The sequence below is a fragment of the Aquila chrysaetos genome, chromosome 4 (genome assembly GCF_900496995.4).
Source record: "Aquila chrysaetos chrysaetos chromosome 4, bAquChr1.4, whole genome shotgun sequence".
Classification (NCBI taxonomy): domain Eukaryota; kingdom Metazoa; phylum Chordata; class Aves; order Accipitriformes; family Accipitridae; genus Aquila; species Aquila chrysaetos.
In genome coordinates this window covers 72004248-72022179 of record NC_044007.1, presented here as the reverse complement: position 1 = coordinate 72022179, position 17932 = coordinate 72004248, and the positions used below count along the sequence as shown (strand labels likewise).

The 17932-nt window shown below is 43.3% G+C and overlaps 1 protein-coding gene across 4 annotated transcripts in view; it reads right to left on the bottom strand.

Annotated features, from left to right (window-relative positions):
* The window catches only part of PTPN3 (protein tyrosine phosphatase non-receptor type 3), a 199818-nt gene that overhangs the window by 159266 nt on the left and 22620 nt on the right, over positions 1 to 17932 (bottom strand). For 3 of the 4 annotated variants that reach the window (XM_030012295.1, XM_030012296.1, XM_030012297.1), the window contains exon 1: positions 14406 to 14608. The exons of the other annotated variant lie outside the window; for it this stretch is intronic. In XM_030012295.1, coding sequence (XP_029868155.1) covers positions 14406 to 14532 — 127 coding nt within the window. In that variant the 5' untranslated portion in view covers positions 14533 to 14608. Of the gene's footprint in view, positions 1 to 14405; positions 14609 to 17932 lie in introns of those variants that run through there. 4 annotated transcript variants of the gene reach the window in all.

Genomic DNA, 17932 nt, shown 5'->3' with positions numbered 1-17932 from the left:
CAGGTTATTAGTAAAACACTAATATTGTCTTCCACAGAAGTGGCCTTAAACCTCCAAATGCAGCTAGGCTTTTCTGTGAACCAGACAGACAGGGTATGGCAATACTGGGATCCCACTAGGAATGGTTGCACTAGGTGGTCATACAGCCTGAGGCAGAGGAAGAGTAAAGATCACATTTAAGAATGGTTGAAAGGAGGGATTAAAAAAAAGCACAGGTTGAACCGCAAGCCTGAGAGAAACACGGTGGTAAGCCAAAAGCCATTTTAGAAGAAAAAAAAATTGAAACACCAGTTCTTAAAATCATTGATAGAGGAAACAAGTCTTCTTTGGAGTAGCCTTTTGTCCCACCCCACCATTTTCTCTTCGAAACAAAAATCTCCACCGTAAGTGGTTCTTATGCAGGTTTGCTGCCTGTGTGATACATTTTAGGGGCACAAAGGAGCCAAGGGAGAGCGTGACTGCCTGTGCAAGGTGACATAAACAAGTAGGGTGTACGGAGCGCTCTGGAGCAACTGCCCCGTGACACTATTCCCCCACAGTAAGCAAAAGCAGGATAAACTAGTCTGCAATTACCAAGTGGGTTAATTCACTCCTTTAAACATAAACATAGATCTAAAATGAGATTATATTACATCAGAAACAAGGCGAAGTTTGAAGATATTTGTTGGAATTTGGCTTAATGACTCTTTTGTCATTGTAATTCACACCTTTCACCTTGCTAATATCTAGCAATTGCAAATTGGCACACTACCAGAAAATGAAAGTAGCGTCTTTCACCTGTCCTTCCTGTTTGCTTTACCTGTTCTTTCCTATTTTTTTCCACATATTTTGCAGACATGGTGGATTTTCTCTTAAAAGCTGCTAGTCCATTTCCAATTTGTAACCACTGTACAGCCAGCTCCCCTTCATTTGTTTTTAAAATGAGCTTTTTTTTGTTAAGCTTATAATTTCAAAAAAACCCTATGCAACTTGGTGCATTTTACACTCGCTGGCTGACAGTGGATTACAGAAAAGACCCGTGATTCCTTATTTTGTCATATTTCCACCCATGACACATAGCCTACAAGTGTTTTGTTAAAGATGACAAAGAAATTCACGGGGACTGTGTCCAGAGGTACCACAAGTTATCAGAGCTTTTCTAAAGCCAGAATGGAGCCAGCACCCCGATCCTGTCTTTGCAGAGACTCAGAAGGAAAGCCCAAGCCACAAGCTGGTCAGCCGGCGTGTGGAGCGTTATACGAGGGGTTTCTCCACCACGGGATGGGTAGAGCACATGGCTGGCAGCAGGTCTGCAGCAGCAAGGGGGTGAAAGCCCTGAGATATGAGGAAAGAAGGCAGCGCAGGCTGTTTTGAAGGTGGTATTGCTGAGCTGGGCTGGGACCCAGCTGCCCGCCTAGCCGGGTCCCCTCCCACGGTGGATAGCCCACAGCCCTGGAGAAGCTGTTATCATCTGTCACCACCAATTACTCACAGAAATTCTCCTCCCTTTAGTTCTCCAGCAGATGTCTTGTGGCTCAGACTCAGGAAAATCACTACACCCCTCTTGGACACAGCAGACGCATCTTCCAGTGGCACAAAAAGCAAGGAAGGAATTTCCCATGTCTTATAAAGTCAAATTTTCCCTGTACACTGTCACGTGAACTGCCAGGAGAGGAAGTGCCCTGTTTCACTTAACATGTGCAGGCTGCGCTGCCACTGTGCCCGGGGGGGCCATGGTAATATCCACTACACCTATATATTTCTATAGCCCATAGTATGTTATTTATTAAGTATCCTTCCCAGCAGAATCATCAGTGCTCATCAGACCAGAGAAGAGTCCCTTTTTCCAGGAAGCTTATCCTCTCAAGATTCCAGTTTCATGAATCAGATTTCTGTTTAACTCGTTTTATCTGACACAAAACACAGCAGATACTTCTCTGCATAGAACGTAACAGTGGGAAACAATGCAGGCATCCTTCTAGAGGGAAGAAGATAGTATATCAAGTCTAATTTGATAGCTGTCTTTCCTTCAGGCTCACAGAACTTGCCAAGTAGATGCACTCTGCTGTCAGTTTTTAGCTTTCCCTCTCTTCCTTATCACTCTGTTAGGAATCAACACTTATGTTTGTAAACACCGGCACCCCAGTTTAGGAAAGGACTATGGCCATGGGGGCAGCAGGAAGAATTTGCAAGAGTTTTGTTATGGTGCTGACATGTTCTCAGCAGATATAGGAACGTACTGGATTCAAATGATGCCTTGCAGATCCATTTTCGTCCTTTGGTTAAAGCAAGATTTAATCTGGTAAAATGCATGGTGGCCACCTTTAAAAAATATATGGTATGAAAATACCAAATTGTGTATCTGAGATTAAAATACAGCCCTGCCTTTTCACTGACAGCATGTGGTGCATGCTGTTTGCTTACTCATCACAGTAACTACTCTGGTGCATTCTTCCAGGTTTTCAATATTAGATTATCTGAGCATCTAAAATCAAGCTGATGGAATGAGTCACCTGATAGATTATTGCCTAGTGAAAAAAAGCACAGGCTTGTCATTATATTTGCCTACAAAGCAGCACGCACACCAAAAGCTGACTGATAAATACCAGCAGGGTTTCTAATGGAGAATCAGAGCAAACCACACCAGCAAGGTGGTCCGAGTAAAGCTACGGGACTGTAGCCTGGCTCTTTTCCTTCTAAAATGATGGAAGGTGTTACCTGAGGTTCAACAGGTAATGAAGACTATGTTTCCACACAGCTTTGGACCGAGCGCTGGCAGCAGGGCTGGATGCCTCCAGCTGAGCCTGGAGGAAGGGAAGGGAAGGGCAGGCACGCTTCTCCACCAGGAGGCCTTTGGAGGTAAAAGGTATCTGTGGTGGGTTAACCCTGGCTGGGCACCAGGTGCCCACCAAAGCTGCTCTATCACTGCCCTCCTCAGCTGGACAGGGGAGAGAAAATATAATTAAAGGCTTGGGGGTTGAGGTAAGGATGGGGAGAGATCACTCCCCAATTACCGTCACAGGCAAAACAGACTCAACTCGGGGAAATTAGTTTAATTTATTACCAATCAAATCAGAGTAGGGTAATGAGAAATAAAAGCTAAATCTTAAAACACCTTCCTCCCCCTTCTCAGGCTTAACTTTACTGCTGATTTTCTCCACCTCCTCCCCCCCAGCAGTGCAGGGGGACGGGGAATGGGGGTTGGGGTCAGTTCATCACACCTTGTCTCTGCCGCTCCTTCCTCCTCAGGGGGAGGAGGACTCCTCCTCACTCGGCCCCTGTACCAGCGCAGGGTCCCTCCCACGGGAGACAGTCCTCCACAAATTTCTCCAGCGTGGGTCCTTCCCATGGGCTGCAGTCCTTCATGAACTGCTCCAGCGTGGGTCCCTCCCCCGGGCTGCAGTCCTTCAGGCACAGACTGCTCCAGCGTGGGTCCCCTGCGGGGTCACAAGTCCTGCCAGCAAACCTGCTCCAGCGTGGGTTCCTCTCTCCACGGGGCCACAGGTCCTGAAAGGAGCCCGCTCCAATGTGGGTTCTCCATGGAGCCACAGCCTCCTTTGGGCATCCACCTGCTCCCCCGTGGACCTCCCTGGGCTGCAGGGGGACAGCCTGCCTCACCATGGTCTTCATCACCACGGGCTGCAGGGGAATCTCTGCTCCGGCGCCTGGAACATCTCCTCCCCTCCTTCTGCACTGACCTGGGGGGCTGCAGGGCTGTTTCTCTCACATGTTCTCACTCCTCTCTCCGGCTGCAGTTGCTGTTCCACACCACCTTTTTCCCCTTCTTAAATCTGTTCTCCCAGAGGCACTACCACTATCGCTGTTGCCAGCAGCAGGTCCATCTTGGAGCCGGCTGGCATTGGTTCTGTCAGATATAGGGGAAGCTTCTAGCAGCTTCTCACAGAAGCCACCCTTGTAACCCCACTGCTACCAAAACCTTGCCATGCAAACTCAATACAGCATCCCATCCTTCTGGCCTCCCTGGGGGAAGGGGAGATGTCTAGACAGTTGGCCACCAGCCCCCATCCCAGCCCTTCCCCTCCCATGGCCAAGAGAGGGACCCTCTCTGATCGACAGCGACAGGCAGCTGGTATTGCGAAGGAAGAAAAAAAAAAAATAACAAGGAAGCAGGGGTAAAACCAGCACTTATGATACTGAGGTGTGGAAGGAAGGAAGACAACTTGCCTGAGCCCTCCCACAACACATAAACAAATGCCACAGGCGAAATCCAAAATGGCAAAGCAGAACCACATTTTCCATAGGCTTTTCAGTCATAGAAGCCATGACTACTAGCTATTAAAACAGACTTAATGGCCGAGAGCTTCCTGTCATCTCAGGTGGTTACAAAAATAACAGGGACGCAGGCGCTGCCAGCCTGTCCTGTGTCACGACCATGGCAGATGTCACACCGCACGTGTGGAGAACGCCACAGCTCTGGAGCCGTAATGGTCCCTCGCTGCTCCCGAGGGCAATCCCATGGATAGCACAGCACCTCCTACAGAAACGCGCTTTTTTTTATCCCCCCCTGAGTAATTTCTCTTTAACGAAGCGTAACAAAGTTGCCCAGTATTGCTTTCTCTGAGCGTGAACTACTGCTTGTAGGAAGGTAGGGTAGCTCCTTCCTGCAGGACTATGATGAGAGGAAAGGACCTGCCCTCATTTATTTAATAAATAAAATAAAGTTGCATGAAAATGAAAAATACTCTTAATGAAAGGTGTTGGATTTTTTTTTTTCTTAATAAAAAAAGCGAAATCCAAATTGGAATAGTCTCCCAAATACTTCTGATAAACCTCAAAAGTTCCACCCAGTGTGGAAGGAAAAAAGTTATGGAAAACATTTCTGAAGCCAGATAGAATTCTGTATTTATTAACAGGAGAAGTTCAAAAGATTAATCATACAGATTCTTTGACATTTCATCTTGCAAAAGCATGATCCTGATAAGAGAAACGTTCTGGCAAGAGCACCCTCACTGCTGAATACACGGTGGTTACTCTGGAAGAGGGAACAAGAGCTAGCTTGTTGAAATGGCACTGCAAATGCAGAAGAAAAGCAGGTTTTACCGAGCACTGCTTCTAGACACTTCTGCAGAAGTTTGTTTGTCTTACAGATGCGAATGAAGTGGGAGCTGCAGTCCAAGTTCTTGGACTACCTCTGACACGGCACCGGCAGGAGGAACGAAGGTAGAAAAGCCATCTCATCCTTGCCACTTATTTTTTCTCTCTCTCGTTCCTGCTGGTTTTAACGTTGGCAGAGGATTCTCTGGGGGGGGATCGTAAGGCCATTTGTCTCTGAAGCACAGAGATCAACAGGCAGCTCAGCGAAAACCACACCGGGGGAAGAGAAATCCAAACTGCAAGCCAGCAAGGTGAGCTACTATTTCCACCCATGTTTTTTCAAGGGATTAGCTATTAATAAAGATTTAACTAAGCTCTGCTTTGCCTGTACAGCTGCAATATTAATAATAGACATGCATCTTGTAGATCTCTTGTATTTCCTCCATGACAGGTCTGCAGCAGTGAATATAGCTCTGGGCTGTTTCTATATTACTGAAATTCATATCATTGTGATTTTTTGACCCTTTTCTGCCATTATCATCAGAAATAAAAATGAAAAAGTGTTTCTTCTACTCAGACTCTGCTGTCACTCCCCATGCCCACTGTGTATTATCTGCCTCCTCATTATCTCGACCACAACAGTAAAAGTACTGAATGAAACACAGACAAAAACCCTGGAGCTAACTTACAATACCTGACGTTGCATATTGCCTAACTAAACTAGCCAATTCCCTTTTGCAATCAGATTTTGATTTGATACCATGGCTGGAAATCTTGAAATTGTTTTTGATTCTGACCTTACTTCTGCCTCTCTCTTGTTTACGTACTTTTGTCACCTCTAGAAGCTTGGAGCTTTACTTCTTTTGTTTTGATTCCACAAATATTCATGTTTTAGGTTGCATGAATGTCTGCGGTTTCTAGAAAAGACTAAACCTAGGGTTTTGGGACAACGCACAAACTTCCAACTGCTATATTAAACCCTTTTTAGTAACAACCCCTAAAACATGCATCAGTATGGAAATGTTTGGTTGATAACATTTTTTTTTTTTCTGGATAGGAGTTACCTCAAACTTCAGGACACCTTAAATTCTGGCCTAATAAAGTGCTATTAGCTCTACCCCAAAATCCATCCCTGTGTCTTCTCAGCGTGGGAAGGAGGCCAGAGGGGGTGGGCATCCGTTACCTTCCTGGCAACACCAGAGGAGCTGCAGGGACTTTATTCACAAGTGGCTTGGAAACAGGCCAGCTACAGTATGTGGAAGCCATGTGAAATGCATATGGCAGTCTTGGTCTTTTGAGCTGTTGCGTTCTGATCGTATGACACCAAATAAAAAAAAAAAAAAAAAAACGGCGACATCAGATTTGACCTTCTCTGGTTCTGGACAAAACAAGCGTAATATCAAGGAGGTTTTTGGCTTTCATGTCTCTTCCAACTAATACGTGCCTCCCTAGTAAACGTTTTACAGATCCCAGTGGTTTCTGTGGAACAGAAACAAATGTTACAACAAACAAATCCAAAGGAAAAGGTTTGGGGTTTGGTGTGTTGGGGTTTTTTTTGTTTTGTTTTTTATCCCCTCTTTATTCTTTTGTCCAGAAATGACAAAATTGATTCCCAACTTGGAACACAATTGTTATGACAATAAATCAGTTGACTTCACTGCTGCTGTGCCATCCAAAATGACTTTGTAATCTGGAAAAAAATAATTGTGCTGAGGAGAAAGGGAGCAATGGCCATTTCCCAGGCTTTTTTGACCTTCTGAGCAAGAATTGGAACTTGCCTAGTGGTTTAGATGCTAATCTGTCTACCCAGTGTGTGGGTGTGCTCTGAGTCACAGCCAACATGTGCACTCACTTCTAAAACAGGGCTTCCTAAATATTTTTGCAAGGGTAACTTTTGTTTAACTTTCATTTGGCAGAGTCCCACATTGGGAATGGTCAAAAGCTCAGGAAGGACCATATGTTGTATATGGAGCTGCTAAGAACAACTTTGAAAGTTTTCAGACCTTTTTGTCTCAAACTGAAGAAGAAAAGCCCCCCCTTCCCCCAACATGAATTAAGATACCGCTTTTTTCTCACCCACTTGCCAGCAAACCACATCTGTCAGGCTTCAAGTGCTCAACAACAACTGTCTGTCCACAGCAAAGATAAATGTCTAATTTTTTTTTTTTTTTTTTTTTTTGGCTTTTGCGGTATTTATTTCTTTAGTCCATGCCTAGTTACTAAAACTCAAGGGGCATTCTGCTGAGGACGTTCCAGGCAACTGTAACTGTGCAAGTACTGAGCAAACAGGATACAGTGGCCATATACAGGCAGAAGGCACCGTAGAGATTTGTGCAAAGAGAAGTAATTTTTTTTATTGTGCTGCTTATTACATAACTGGGAACATGGATAATGAACATGTTTCAGTCAGAGCATCACAGGTGTTACAAATTGCTTTCTCTCTCAGAGGCCCTATTATTAACCCAGTTACTGCTGGTAATAATACCTGCTGCTCTGCAAATAAGCCTGAAAAAAGCACTGGGGCCAGATTCAATAAAGGGCTTAGGTGACTCAGCATAAGTTGGTGTAATACCCCATATTTAAGATCTCAGGCCTTTGAGCAGAGTCTGAATCCTGAGCAATAGATCTATAAAACGCACAAAGAGCGTTAGGTGCCTGCAATAACAACCCCAAGCAGCTTAGCATGCACCTGCTTAGACCTAGCCAATAAAGCTGGCTGGGTGGGGAGAGGAACCTTAAAACCCACCCGGCAGACCTGCGAGGAGATACTTGCATTCAGTCAGGATCTGCAAACCAGATCCTTTCCGAAATATAGCTTTGTGGGCTTTTTTTTTTTTTTTTTTTTTCCTTCAGAGAATCGAGCAGGCCTTAGGCTTTTTAATGTTCTTCCTTTGCCACGCATTTATAAAACGCTCTGCTGCTAAAGCTGTAACCTGGGAAGTGGATGTCCTAAGTTTGGTTCCCTGCTTTGGCTGCCCAGTGTGCGTGGGACCCCCCCCCCGGGTCCTTGCCTCCCCAGAGATTACGCAATTAGCAGCTCTAAAGTAGGTCAGTATGAGTGGGCTGGAGGGATACGCTCCTCATCCTCCAGCTGCAACTGTGCAGAAAACAATTCAAGATTCATTAGTCCATAAAGCGAAAGAGCATATTAAGCAACCGAGTCATGTTTTCTCATGCTCAGGACACTCACCTGGCATGAGGGCAACCAGGTTTCTGGCCCTTGTCTACGCTTGATTTTGTGTTTTAACCGGTGGCGGTTGTATGTGAACGACAAGAAAAAGAGGTCCCGGCTGGGGAACTAAAACTCAGGGATGTCACTGGAGTGAGTGCTGGACCCACCAGCAGGCTGGTGACATGGCTGGAGCAGGGCTGCATTGCCAGAGTAGCCTCTCTCCTGCTGGCCAGGCTTTCTCTCCAGAGGCTGAGTAGATCTGAACCCAACTATATTTGCATCCAAATAGATTTGAATATTCCCTATTCAAATAGGGAATGAAAATTTCCAAGTCCTCTAAGTAATTAAACAGGCTGCTATGTAGCGCTCGGGCTGAGGAGAGGAATTTTGCATTTCAGCAGCAAACAGCGACAGCCGCTGCGCGTGATCGGGTGAGAAATAGGTCCCTGAAAGCTGAGCGTGCTCTGAGGACACTTGTGGGACCGACTGTCCCTACAGTAGGCTTGGTTAGGGATGCGTACAAAGCAAGCCTTCAATTGCTCACTCAACTCCACCGAGGTTGGGACAACTCAAGACATGCACAGAAGTACAGCTCCAAGCTCCTGGTAAACTTAAGAGCAAATAAGTCCTTGAACTTCATGACCATCAGCTTTGTTGGGATTTTAGTCTTAAGTGTTTCAGTTGGGTCAAGACCCAGATCAGAAACTCTCGTATGGATTTGACACCTATCTCCTTTTTATATGAGTGGCAATGGATAGAGCCCCCCGCAGACTGCGGCACTCCAAGCTAGACCATCCCTCTGGAAGGAAACACCAGTTACCCAGTTACAGCTTTGACTCGGTGGTGATGCAGTTGACAGCATAACCGGGCCAAAAATATGATAGCAGAATTGGGTTTATTTTTCAGAGGCAAAGTCATGCTGTAGGATTGTGAGGATAAATGCAAGTAAGCAGACCCCTCACTACCAACAGCTCCACGTGGCCAATGCAGTAGAGCCTCTATCCCTTGGAAACCCAGCGCAGCAAAAACCTCACAGATGTGATGAAGAAAAACTCTCCAAAGAGTTGGAAACCCTTCCAGACCCAGGAGGTCAGCGGTCCATAGATGGGTACGCCTTTGAGATGCAAAGTATATGCCGAGCGGTATGGCAAACGTATTCCAAACCCATTTTAAAACTTCTTTCTGCTGTTTTCTTCCTCAACGCCGTTTCCCTTCCTCGCAAAGCCAGCCTAGGCCAGCCGCTCACTGTCCCTCCGAGCCCATCTTCCCGCACGGGGAGCTGAACGCCTCCAGCTGCTGGTAGCATTCCCACCCATGTTACCACAGCAGCAGAAACAGCAAAACATTAAACACAAAGATGCCGTGTGGGCAAAGTCCCTGCGTCCTCCGGGTTCCTGAGCAGCCTTTATACAGCTGCCAGGCCTCCGGAGGAGCTCCGGTTCCTTTTCCAGCCGAGCCTGGCACATTTCTGGGACAACTGAGATCATCTGTGTGCAGAACAAGTAGCCAGCACTGCTTATACCCACTATGTGTTTTTCAGAGAAGCATTTTAGTGGTCCATCTATTCAGAGTGAGCATAACTTAAGCAGTTTCCTCAAATATACTTCTCGGTAACCTTTGACTGGTACAATTGTCCTTCTTGTACTTCTACCTGGGCTCCACACTTGCACTGCATAAGCCCTTCTTCCAGAGATAAGTCAACACAGAGGAATTCACATGGAAATACCTTCCGACGTGGTGTTGAGATGAGGAGCATATAAAGAGCATGTGTATTACTTTGGAGTTGTTTTCAGTTTATTTTTTTCTTCCTTTGAACATATCTGATCTTCAAAAAGTAAGGAGTGATATAGACTTCATTTCCTATTAGCTGACTACAGCTATAGATTGGATTGACATACACTGATGTGTTAATTTGGCAAGTTATCAAAAAATCAGAGCCATAAAAGCTGACAGTCAGGCAGCACAGTTCCCTGGAAAACAGATTTCCTTATATAAATCTTTTGTTTTGACAATATGACAGCTCTGTTCAAGAACAGTAACTGTACTGGGACAGTATATTTTGATTTCTCCAAGACACTCAATTTAACACTGCATGACATTTTGATTTAAAATGTGCCTTAACTGGAACTTACAGGGTGTGTGTTAGATGATAGATTAAAAATTGATTCCCTGGTAGATCTTTAAAAGGTAGCTTTCCATGAGGAGATAATTAGGGCTGTTTTTCTTGGGGTGTAACTGGGACCAGTTTTAATCTGACATGATTGTATATGTCAATCCACAATCCAAACAAACAAAATCTGAAGTCTTTACTGGCAAATTTGGTAGGTGATTGAAAAAAATGAGTAAGGTCATTAAGAGGGAATCACTCCTGATTTGAGGCTGATCATTCATTTAAATGGCCAGTCTAAAAAAATGCATTCTGATATGATCAAAAGATTCTTTTTAAAGACTCCTCCTAGACAATAACCACATTTTTGTCTCCTCAAGACATACAGAGAACAGAGACCTCCCATATTTTCCCATCAGCACACACATAATACCACAGTGCTGCTTTTAAGCAGCAAGAATAAAATATATTAATTTTAGACTGCTTTTTCAAATCTGAAATGTAAGCAAGCCATCCTGAAAGTGTATGTTTGACATTTCATGGCTGGGAAAACATAATCATCAAAACCAAGCAAACAAACAAACAAAACCCCGTCACCCCAAACACAAATCCTTTTGGGTTGAAATTTCCTTGTTTGATTTCAACTTAAAGGTGATTGTCTTTTGGAAAGATTGAAAAAAATAATTTCAGTAGTTATTAATTGTGTGACAGATAACTAAAGTACAAGCACAAAAGTGCTTTGTATTTTAAAAAAAGTTGTTCAGACTAATTTTGTTCTGCCCAAAGTTACTTTCTTTTCCCTCCTTTTTTTTTTTTTTTTTTTTTTTGTAAAGGCTTAGACTAGTGTGCTTCTGTCATATGCTCTTCTAGAGTTATGAACAAAAATATGTATCATCTGGGCTCTGGGAATGTACAAATATTACCAAAAGGAGCAGACTAACAGAAGATATTTGAAATACATGAAAAATTATGAAACCATAATTGAAATAAACAATAACACAGAGGGAGAAGTGCAAAAGGATAGCTTCTGTTATTTTTCTTTTAAATTTACATTTTCAAATAGGCTATTTAGGAACATCTAGGACCATGCCACATAGTTGAGAAGTCTGTTTATCACTGTTAAAGAAGAAACTGCATTTATTACATACATTTTGCTTTCTAAGAGGAGTAAAAACCATTGTAATGGCTAATTTAGTATATTCTCCTTTGAAAACCATCTCTGCCAAGAAGGGATTGATTTTTAAATGGCTTCGAAAAGGTTGATCAGGTGGCGTGCCGAGCCTAGCTAGGTAGCTGTGCCTATATGCAATATGTACACCTCCCACAGCATTGTTTTGACAACTAATAGTTTTTGAGACAGGAAGAAAGCCCACAACAGTAGCGAGAGTTGGTGGGATCTTAGATCTTAACCTCTGTGATGCTGTTTCAGGACATTTTCTCTTCCTGGTCTTGTCATATCTGTCATGAGACAATCTCCTGGAGAGATACCTGACACCAGACGTTACTAATCAGTAGTTTGCCCCAACTGCCTGGTGCAACAGAGTGACAGACCACAGAAAACCCCAGCTAATATTCACAAGGAAAGAGCAGGATTCGCCTGTGGAGTGAATACCCTGGCAGTACAGCACTGGACCTCCATGGACCTAGGAAAAACATGTCCCATGTCTAACTCTGAGCTAATTTTTCAATGTTGTAACCATCCTGGTGTGTCTTGGAGGACAAAAAAAAAAAAAAAAACCAACCCATAAATGTCCTAGTTTTCCCTTGAAAGACATTTAGGGAGACAAAAGACATTAAGCAGAAGACACATGGAAGTGCGTCATCACTGACAGCTAGACCATAGGTTCAGGTACGAAGTTTCAAGTTTCTTGTTGACTTCACATAGCAACAGATACAAAGCCAACAGCTCCCAACAAGTAGCTGCAGACTCCCAAAGATGTACCATGCCCATTTTGCTTAGCAGAAAGGATTTCTTAAAAGACTTAGTTTTTTATTTATAAGCTAAAATCTGCTGCAGGTTGACCTTTTGGAGCAGTCTAAGAAAGCACTTAATTTTGAGCTGAAATGCATCACCTGCTGAAGCACAATTTGACCCTTTACAGCTAGAATGGGCCCATTCAGTGCTCAATTTGTATTTTTAACGAGTCAGATACATGCACTACCTGTTCCTAGCAAGTGCTTAATACCGTAAATGCAACCAGGCTGGTCCTCCACATAGTCCTTTCTTCAGCCCATGGGATAACTCCATCGGCTTTTTGAAGGGGGGGTCACTGCTGATTCATGCCACCAAAAGGTGTAATTAGAGGACCCAGCTTGTCCATCCTGAGGTATTACATGGCTTCCTTCTTCCTATGGATTTATTTCCTTTGGGTTTGATTTTATTTTTTTCCATGCAAATTTTTCAGCCTCTACAGTGCAGCATAGCACATTTCTGCGAAATTGAGGGCCAAACTGAGATTGAGAAATCTCCCTTTCCCTCTTACACACATGCAAAGGCAATGACACACGGTATAAAGTTACATTTCATACACAAAACTGAGCAATTTGAGAGCTCCAGTTACCTTTTATGTCTTCCGTAAAAGGCAATTGGATGATTTTAACCCAGTATGACTCTTGTTTCCTTCTTAACATTAGAGTGAACAACAGAAAAGGAAAAAAAAAAAAAAAAGAAATCAGCCCATGAAAGAGAAAAAACACTCACTTATATCGCTTAGGTTACAGCAAAGCTAAAATTAAATTATTGTCATCCTGCTTTCTAAAAACCTTTAATAGGACACTAGGCAGCAGAAAGGAAAGCATCGCTGTTTTTTTACAGCACAGATATTATAACTCCAGGTTTCATTTGAACTCTATTACAGTCAGTTCGTTACGAGGGGGCTGGCTCCTAAGTCAGCTCAGCAGGATGTTGTACGTAAGGAAAATTTTTAACTGTCTGTCGTCTTTTGCATATGGGACTTTGTAGGGAGTAGAAAACAAGGCAAAACAGAAAACATCTCTCCACAGGTGAACTGCATCTTTGCTGACATCCCTGTCTTATTCTGCTCTTGATAACCAACATAAAACCCTGTACAAAGTGACATTTTTACACCCAGAACAAAGACAATCCTTCCATCTGGAGTAAGTTTTAAATAACATCCTCGTGAAGTTGCCAAAACAAGCTGGGCTACTCAAAAGGCAATGTTTCTTGAGTTCAAAGAGAGAAGGTTTTTTTGCACTGAACTTTGTTCTGGCAGTGTATTGAAGTGGCTTCGGGACATACTAATTCCGTTTCTACCTTTGCTTAATATTTTGTTCAGACAAGTCCGGTCCAGACTTAGTTACCCGACTTCATTGTAGTCAGCTACATTTCTACCTTTCTGTCATACTCGTCTCTGGCACGCTGGAAATCTGACTTGGTGTTTTTCAGAAGTCTTTTAAAACATTCCTAATCATATTAAAAGCAAAACACGTACAGATTTTTTTGTTGTTGTTGTTCTTTCTTGCCTGTGTTACATCTTCGAGTAATAAAAATAAAATTTCTGGTTAGCAAAGAAGTTCTGTGACAGCTTCCTTTGGGGAAGGAGGAATGGATTTGGGAATATTTGCACTGTACCATAACTCTCAGCTGACATTTGGATAAAGTATTAGAAAGCTAGCTGATGCCTTAGGAAAGAGGCTTTGCATTGTCAAAAGAAAAGACGTTGGTTTTAATCATACTGTCTTTCTAGAAAATGCTTTCACAGCACTCCAGTCTGCCACTCAAGTTACTAAATCAAAGCTCGTTGTTCACATTCTCCGCCACACAAGCAGCCCCACGCCACAGCACTTTGCAAATACAAGTGGAAAGTCAAAGATTAAAGCAAGTGTCTTCATGACGCTTTTATATCAGAATTCTTCATACAAGTATCCTTTCCTTTGCTTGTAAGTACGCTAATCATATTTTAGTTGCATGCCTACAATATAAAGTTAATAGCTTCCTTATTTCCTTATTTTAGCATTTCCCCTCTACTCCCTCTGCCTTTTCAATTATACTAGCTAGATCATTTCTTTCATTTCCTTTCTCCAGCATCCTGCTTTCATATCTTATAAAAAAACCCATATTTGGTCACTTACACTTTTCTTGAGGATAAGCACACGACAGCAGCATCTCTTGCTCCACCATGGTGCTGTCTGTTGCAGAGGTCAGTGGTCTTTTGAATAGCGCTTTAAGAAAATATTTTGGAAAGCTAAGCTCACTCATGCAAGCTTCTGATCTTCTCCAGTACTCTTGGCTTCTGTGTGTTGTCACATGTTATCCTCCCTCCTGAGAAACCTGTGAAACAGGTCTGGCAACACACATCTTGTGTGTCAGAAGAGTTTTAATTGATTCATTGCAACAGGTACCCACCCTCATTAAAAAAAAGTTGCTGAAAGGAGTAGTCTCTTAGCGCCTCATTTGAAATTACAGAACCTACGGAATGTCACAGCTGGTGCACTTTAAAGGGAAACTACTTGATGGGTTTGCGAATATACAGGAAATAATTTAAAATCAATCCTACATGCCAAATAAACCACAGCTAGCGGTATAATTCGGATGCTCTGCGCTGTGGGAGAGCAGGAATCCTCCTGCCGTACACCGAGGTGGCGAGGGCTGCCACTGCATCTCCCCAAGGCACGATTCCTGGTGGGACAAACCAGCTCCACCTCTCCGCTACAGAGGCCTCTGCCTCCACGAACAGCAACTCCGATTGCTACTGGTGTGAACAAACGGCGTGGACCTGATTTCTGAGAAACGCATCCTCAGGACCCCGAGGTTCATAGTGCCTCAGTGCTTGCGGAGGGGATTCCTCCATGCAGCAACGACGGAGGTTGCTCTGCCTTTCTACCCATCCCAGGGCTCGGTGAGAAGCCCCCAGCGCTGCCCTGCAAACCCCTCACAGCTGTTACCATTTCTTTGTTACCCAGAGGGACTGCAGGTGGGCCCTCATGAAGACCTGCACCGGTTTCACATCAGGGCACGTGTCGTAGTACCCCCATAGCAGTTTCCTACTGCTTTTGCTCTTCCAAGCTGGTGATACCATCGTCAAGCGCGAGCAAGGCTGTGGTTAGCGAGGAACCAAAAAGCAGGAGACGCAGGATTTATGCCTGACTCTGCCTCTAATTTGCCCTGTCACCTTGGGCAAATTGCTTTACCTCTCAGTGTTTCTGTTTCCCCATCTCTAACGCATGCATAATTATAGTTCCCTTTCTTTGGAAAATGCTTTGAAACCTATGTACAAAATGCAGCATGAAAGAGGAAGCTATCATTACTGCACACTTGTAAAATATTGGGATGAGGCAGACAATAAGCAGTGAGCATTTGAGATTTCATGCTTGTAAAGTGTTGTGTTTTAAGAGGAACATGACCTTATTGTAATAATGGTTTAAAAAAAAGATACTCCTACAGAATTTGGCAAAAGTTCAGCTTCTGTTTTCACAGAGGAACGCTGAGAGAAAAATCTAAATCAATTCTCACTTCTAGGAACATTACGCCCTCCTGGAAACAGCAAGTCCACCAGAGGTTCCTCGGTGGAAAATTACATAATACGGCAATTTCCTGCTTTTCTCTCACCTGGGTAAATAAAATCTCTCATTTTGCAGCCTGTGAGTACTTACATTACACTCAATAGGTCTAAATACCCATCCTCTTTCTTTTTCTCTCTCTTTGAAAACTAAAACTCAACAAAGCTGGCAAAGATTGTTTTTTTTTTCTTTTTCATGTGCAGGTAAGCTTGAACAGATTGATGCAAAGTTGTGTTTTCCGGAGGTTGAATTCACTGACATGAGAGCCTTGTACTTGTTTTAATACTTCAGCGAACAAAATGAAGGAGGTGCTTGTATTCACCCCAGTTCTACAGCGTTGCTCAATGAGGGCCCTTCCTCAATGAGGAGGATTGTAAAGGGCATGACAGTGAATTAATTTTCCCCTGGAGTTTAGAGCAAATAATTTTTCACGTGCTTTACTCGGGAAGACAGCAGCTGCTGGGCTGAGAGAAGTGCAGGATGGAGCTGCCTCGGCTCTCCTGCCTCTGCTTCTGCTGCCACAATCCACGCGCTTTCAGCCTGAAGACATCTCAAGTGATGGCAACGCTCTTGAGATGATATACTGAGGACCCATATAAGGTTGAAAACTAAGACAAACTTGCAAAAGCTTTCGGGAATTATATTGTCTGTGTTGTCTGTGAAAAGCGAAGTTACTGCTTTTTTCCCTCTGCATCCTTTTTCTGTAAGACAGTTCTCAACAGAAATTTGTTTATGGACTGTCCTGCTTAGACTAAAATCCTGGGTAATTCTTAACATGGGCAAAAGCCCAGAGATTTAGCTGGGCAGTGCTGAAGTGAAGATAAGTGGCTGTGGGCAAATAGCTTTTTGTGAAATGCCCCTTGATTGCACGTTAGTACTGGCACATTCTGAAAGCTTACCTGAGTCTTGAAACATAATTCTCTACATGACTTAACATGGCCAGCCAGGTTTATTACAGACCAGGAGAATGGTAAACGTATAACCTACCTGCTTCTTACTCCATAATCCATTAACTTCAGAGCCATGTTCTAAGATGTCCTAAGGTTACTGCACTGACGATTTATAGTACGAAGTGAATCACTGAGAGCTGCAAGCTCCGAAACCCTTGGAAGTACATTTGCAGAAGGGCATGCATTTATTTGTATTTTCTGAATACATACAGTCGCAGTAGGTGACTTCTCAAAAATCACATTCTTATGACATTATCAAACTCATACCGGGTATCAGATTAGCATGGTCTGATTGGAATTTCAGTGGAAAGGACTGTTACGAAAAAAGAAAGGCTTCTTGTAGAGAGATAATACAAAAATTGGATAAGAAATCCTTTAAAAAATTTTTTTCTCTTTCTGTGTTGAGCTGTAGTTCTTCCTGGGGATGAAACAGGTCAGGAATTAAGGCAGTTACCCAGCCTTTGGAAATGCAAGGCACAACGTGAGTTGATTCCAACCTTTTACAGCATGAAGTGAAAAACAGCAATTGAAGCTAGGCTTTTTTTTTGGTGCTTGAGATAACATTTGGATGAGTGAACGCATTTGGTTAAACATCAAATCCTAAAAATCTGAAAACCATCTAATAAGCTAAGTGAACCACTACTGTCAACTGCAGCAAAAACACTAGGAAGAGTCAAGTTTACATACAAGAGCATTCTGTTGTAATCATGAAATTAAAGTATGAAGTGATAGCACCCATTTATGTCTTTGGACAGACTCCAGGCATTCAAACTGATGCATACATCTGTATGTGAGTTATTGCAAAGAGCGTTCAAATGACAAACATCCCATAATTGTGGTGCTTGATCTTCCAAGAAGCTCATATCTGTAATTATAATCATTGTCTGAAAAAACAGTGCAGGTTTACAGTAACTGTGCAATTCATGCTTGTCTCCACTTCTGTCACTGAAGTGACAAAATAACTAAGTCATGCTCACATCTACTTCCTTATAATGCTGCATTTGTCCTCACCCCAATATCTGGGCATAACCTACAATTATGTGTCATTAGCTTTCCGTGGAACTGATCAAAGGTTGTCCAACTCAAGGCTGATTTGGGAATATGCCAGAAGACTGAGGGTGGACCCTAACTGGCATAAAATGGAGCAGG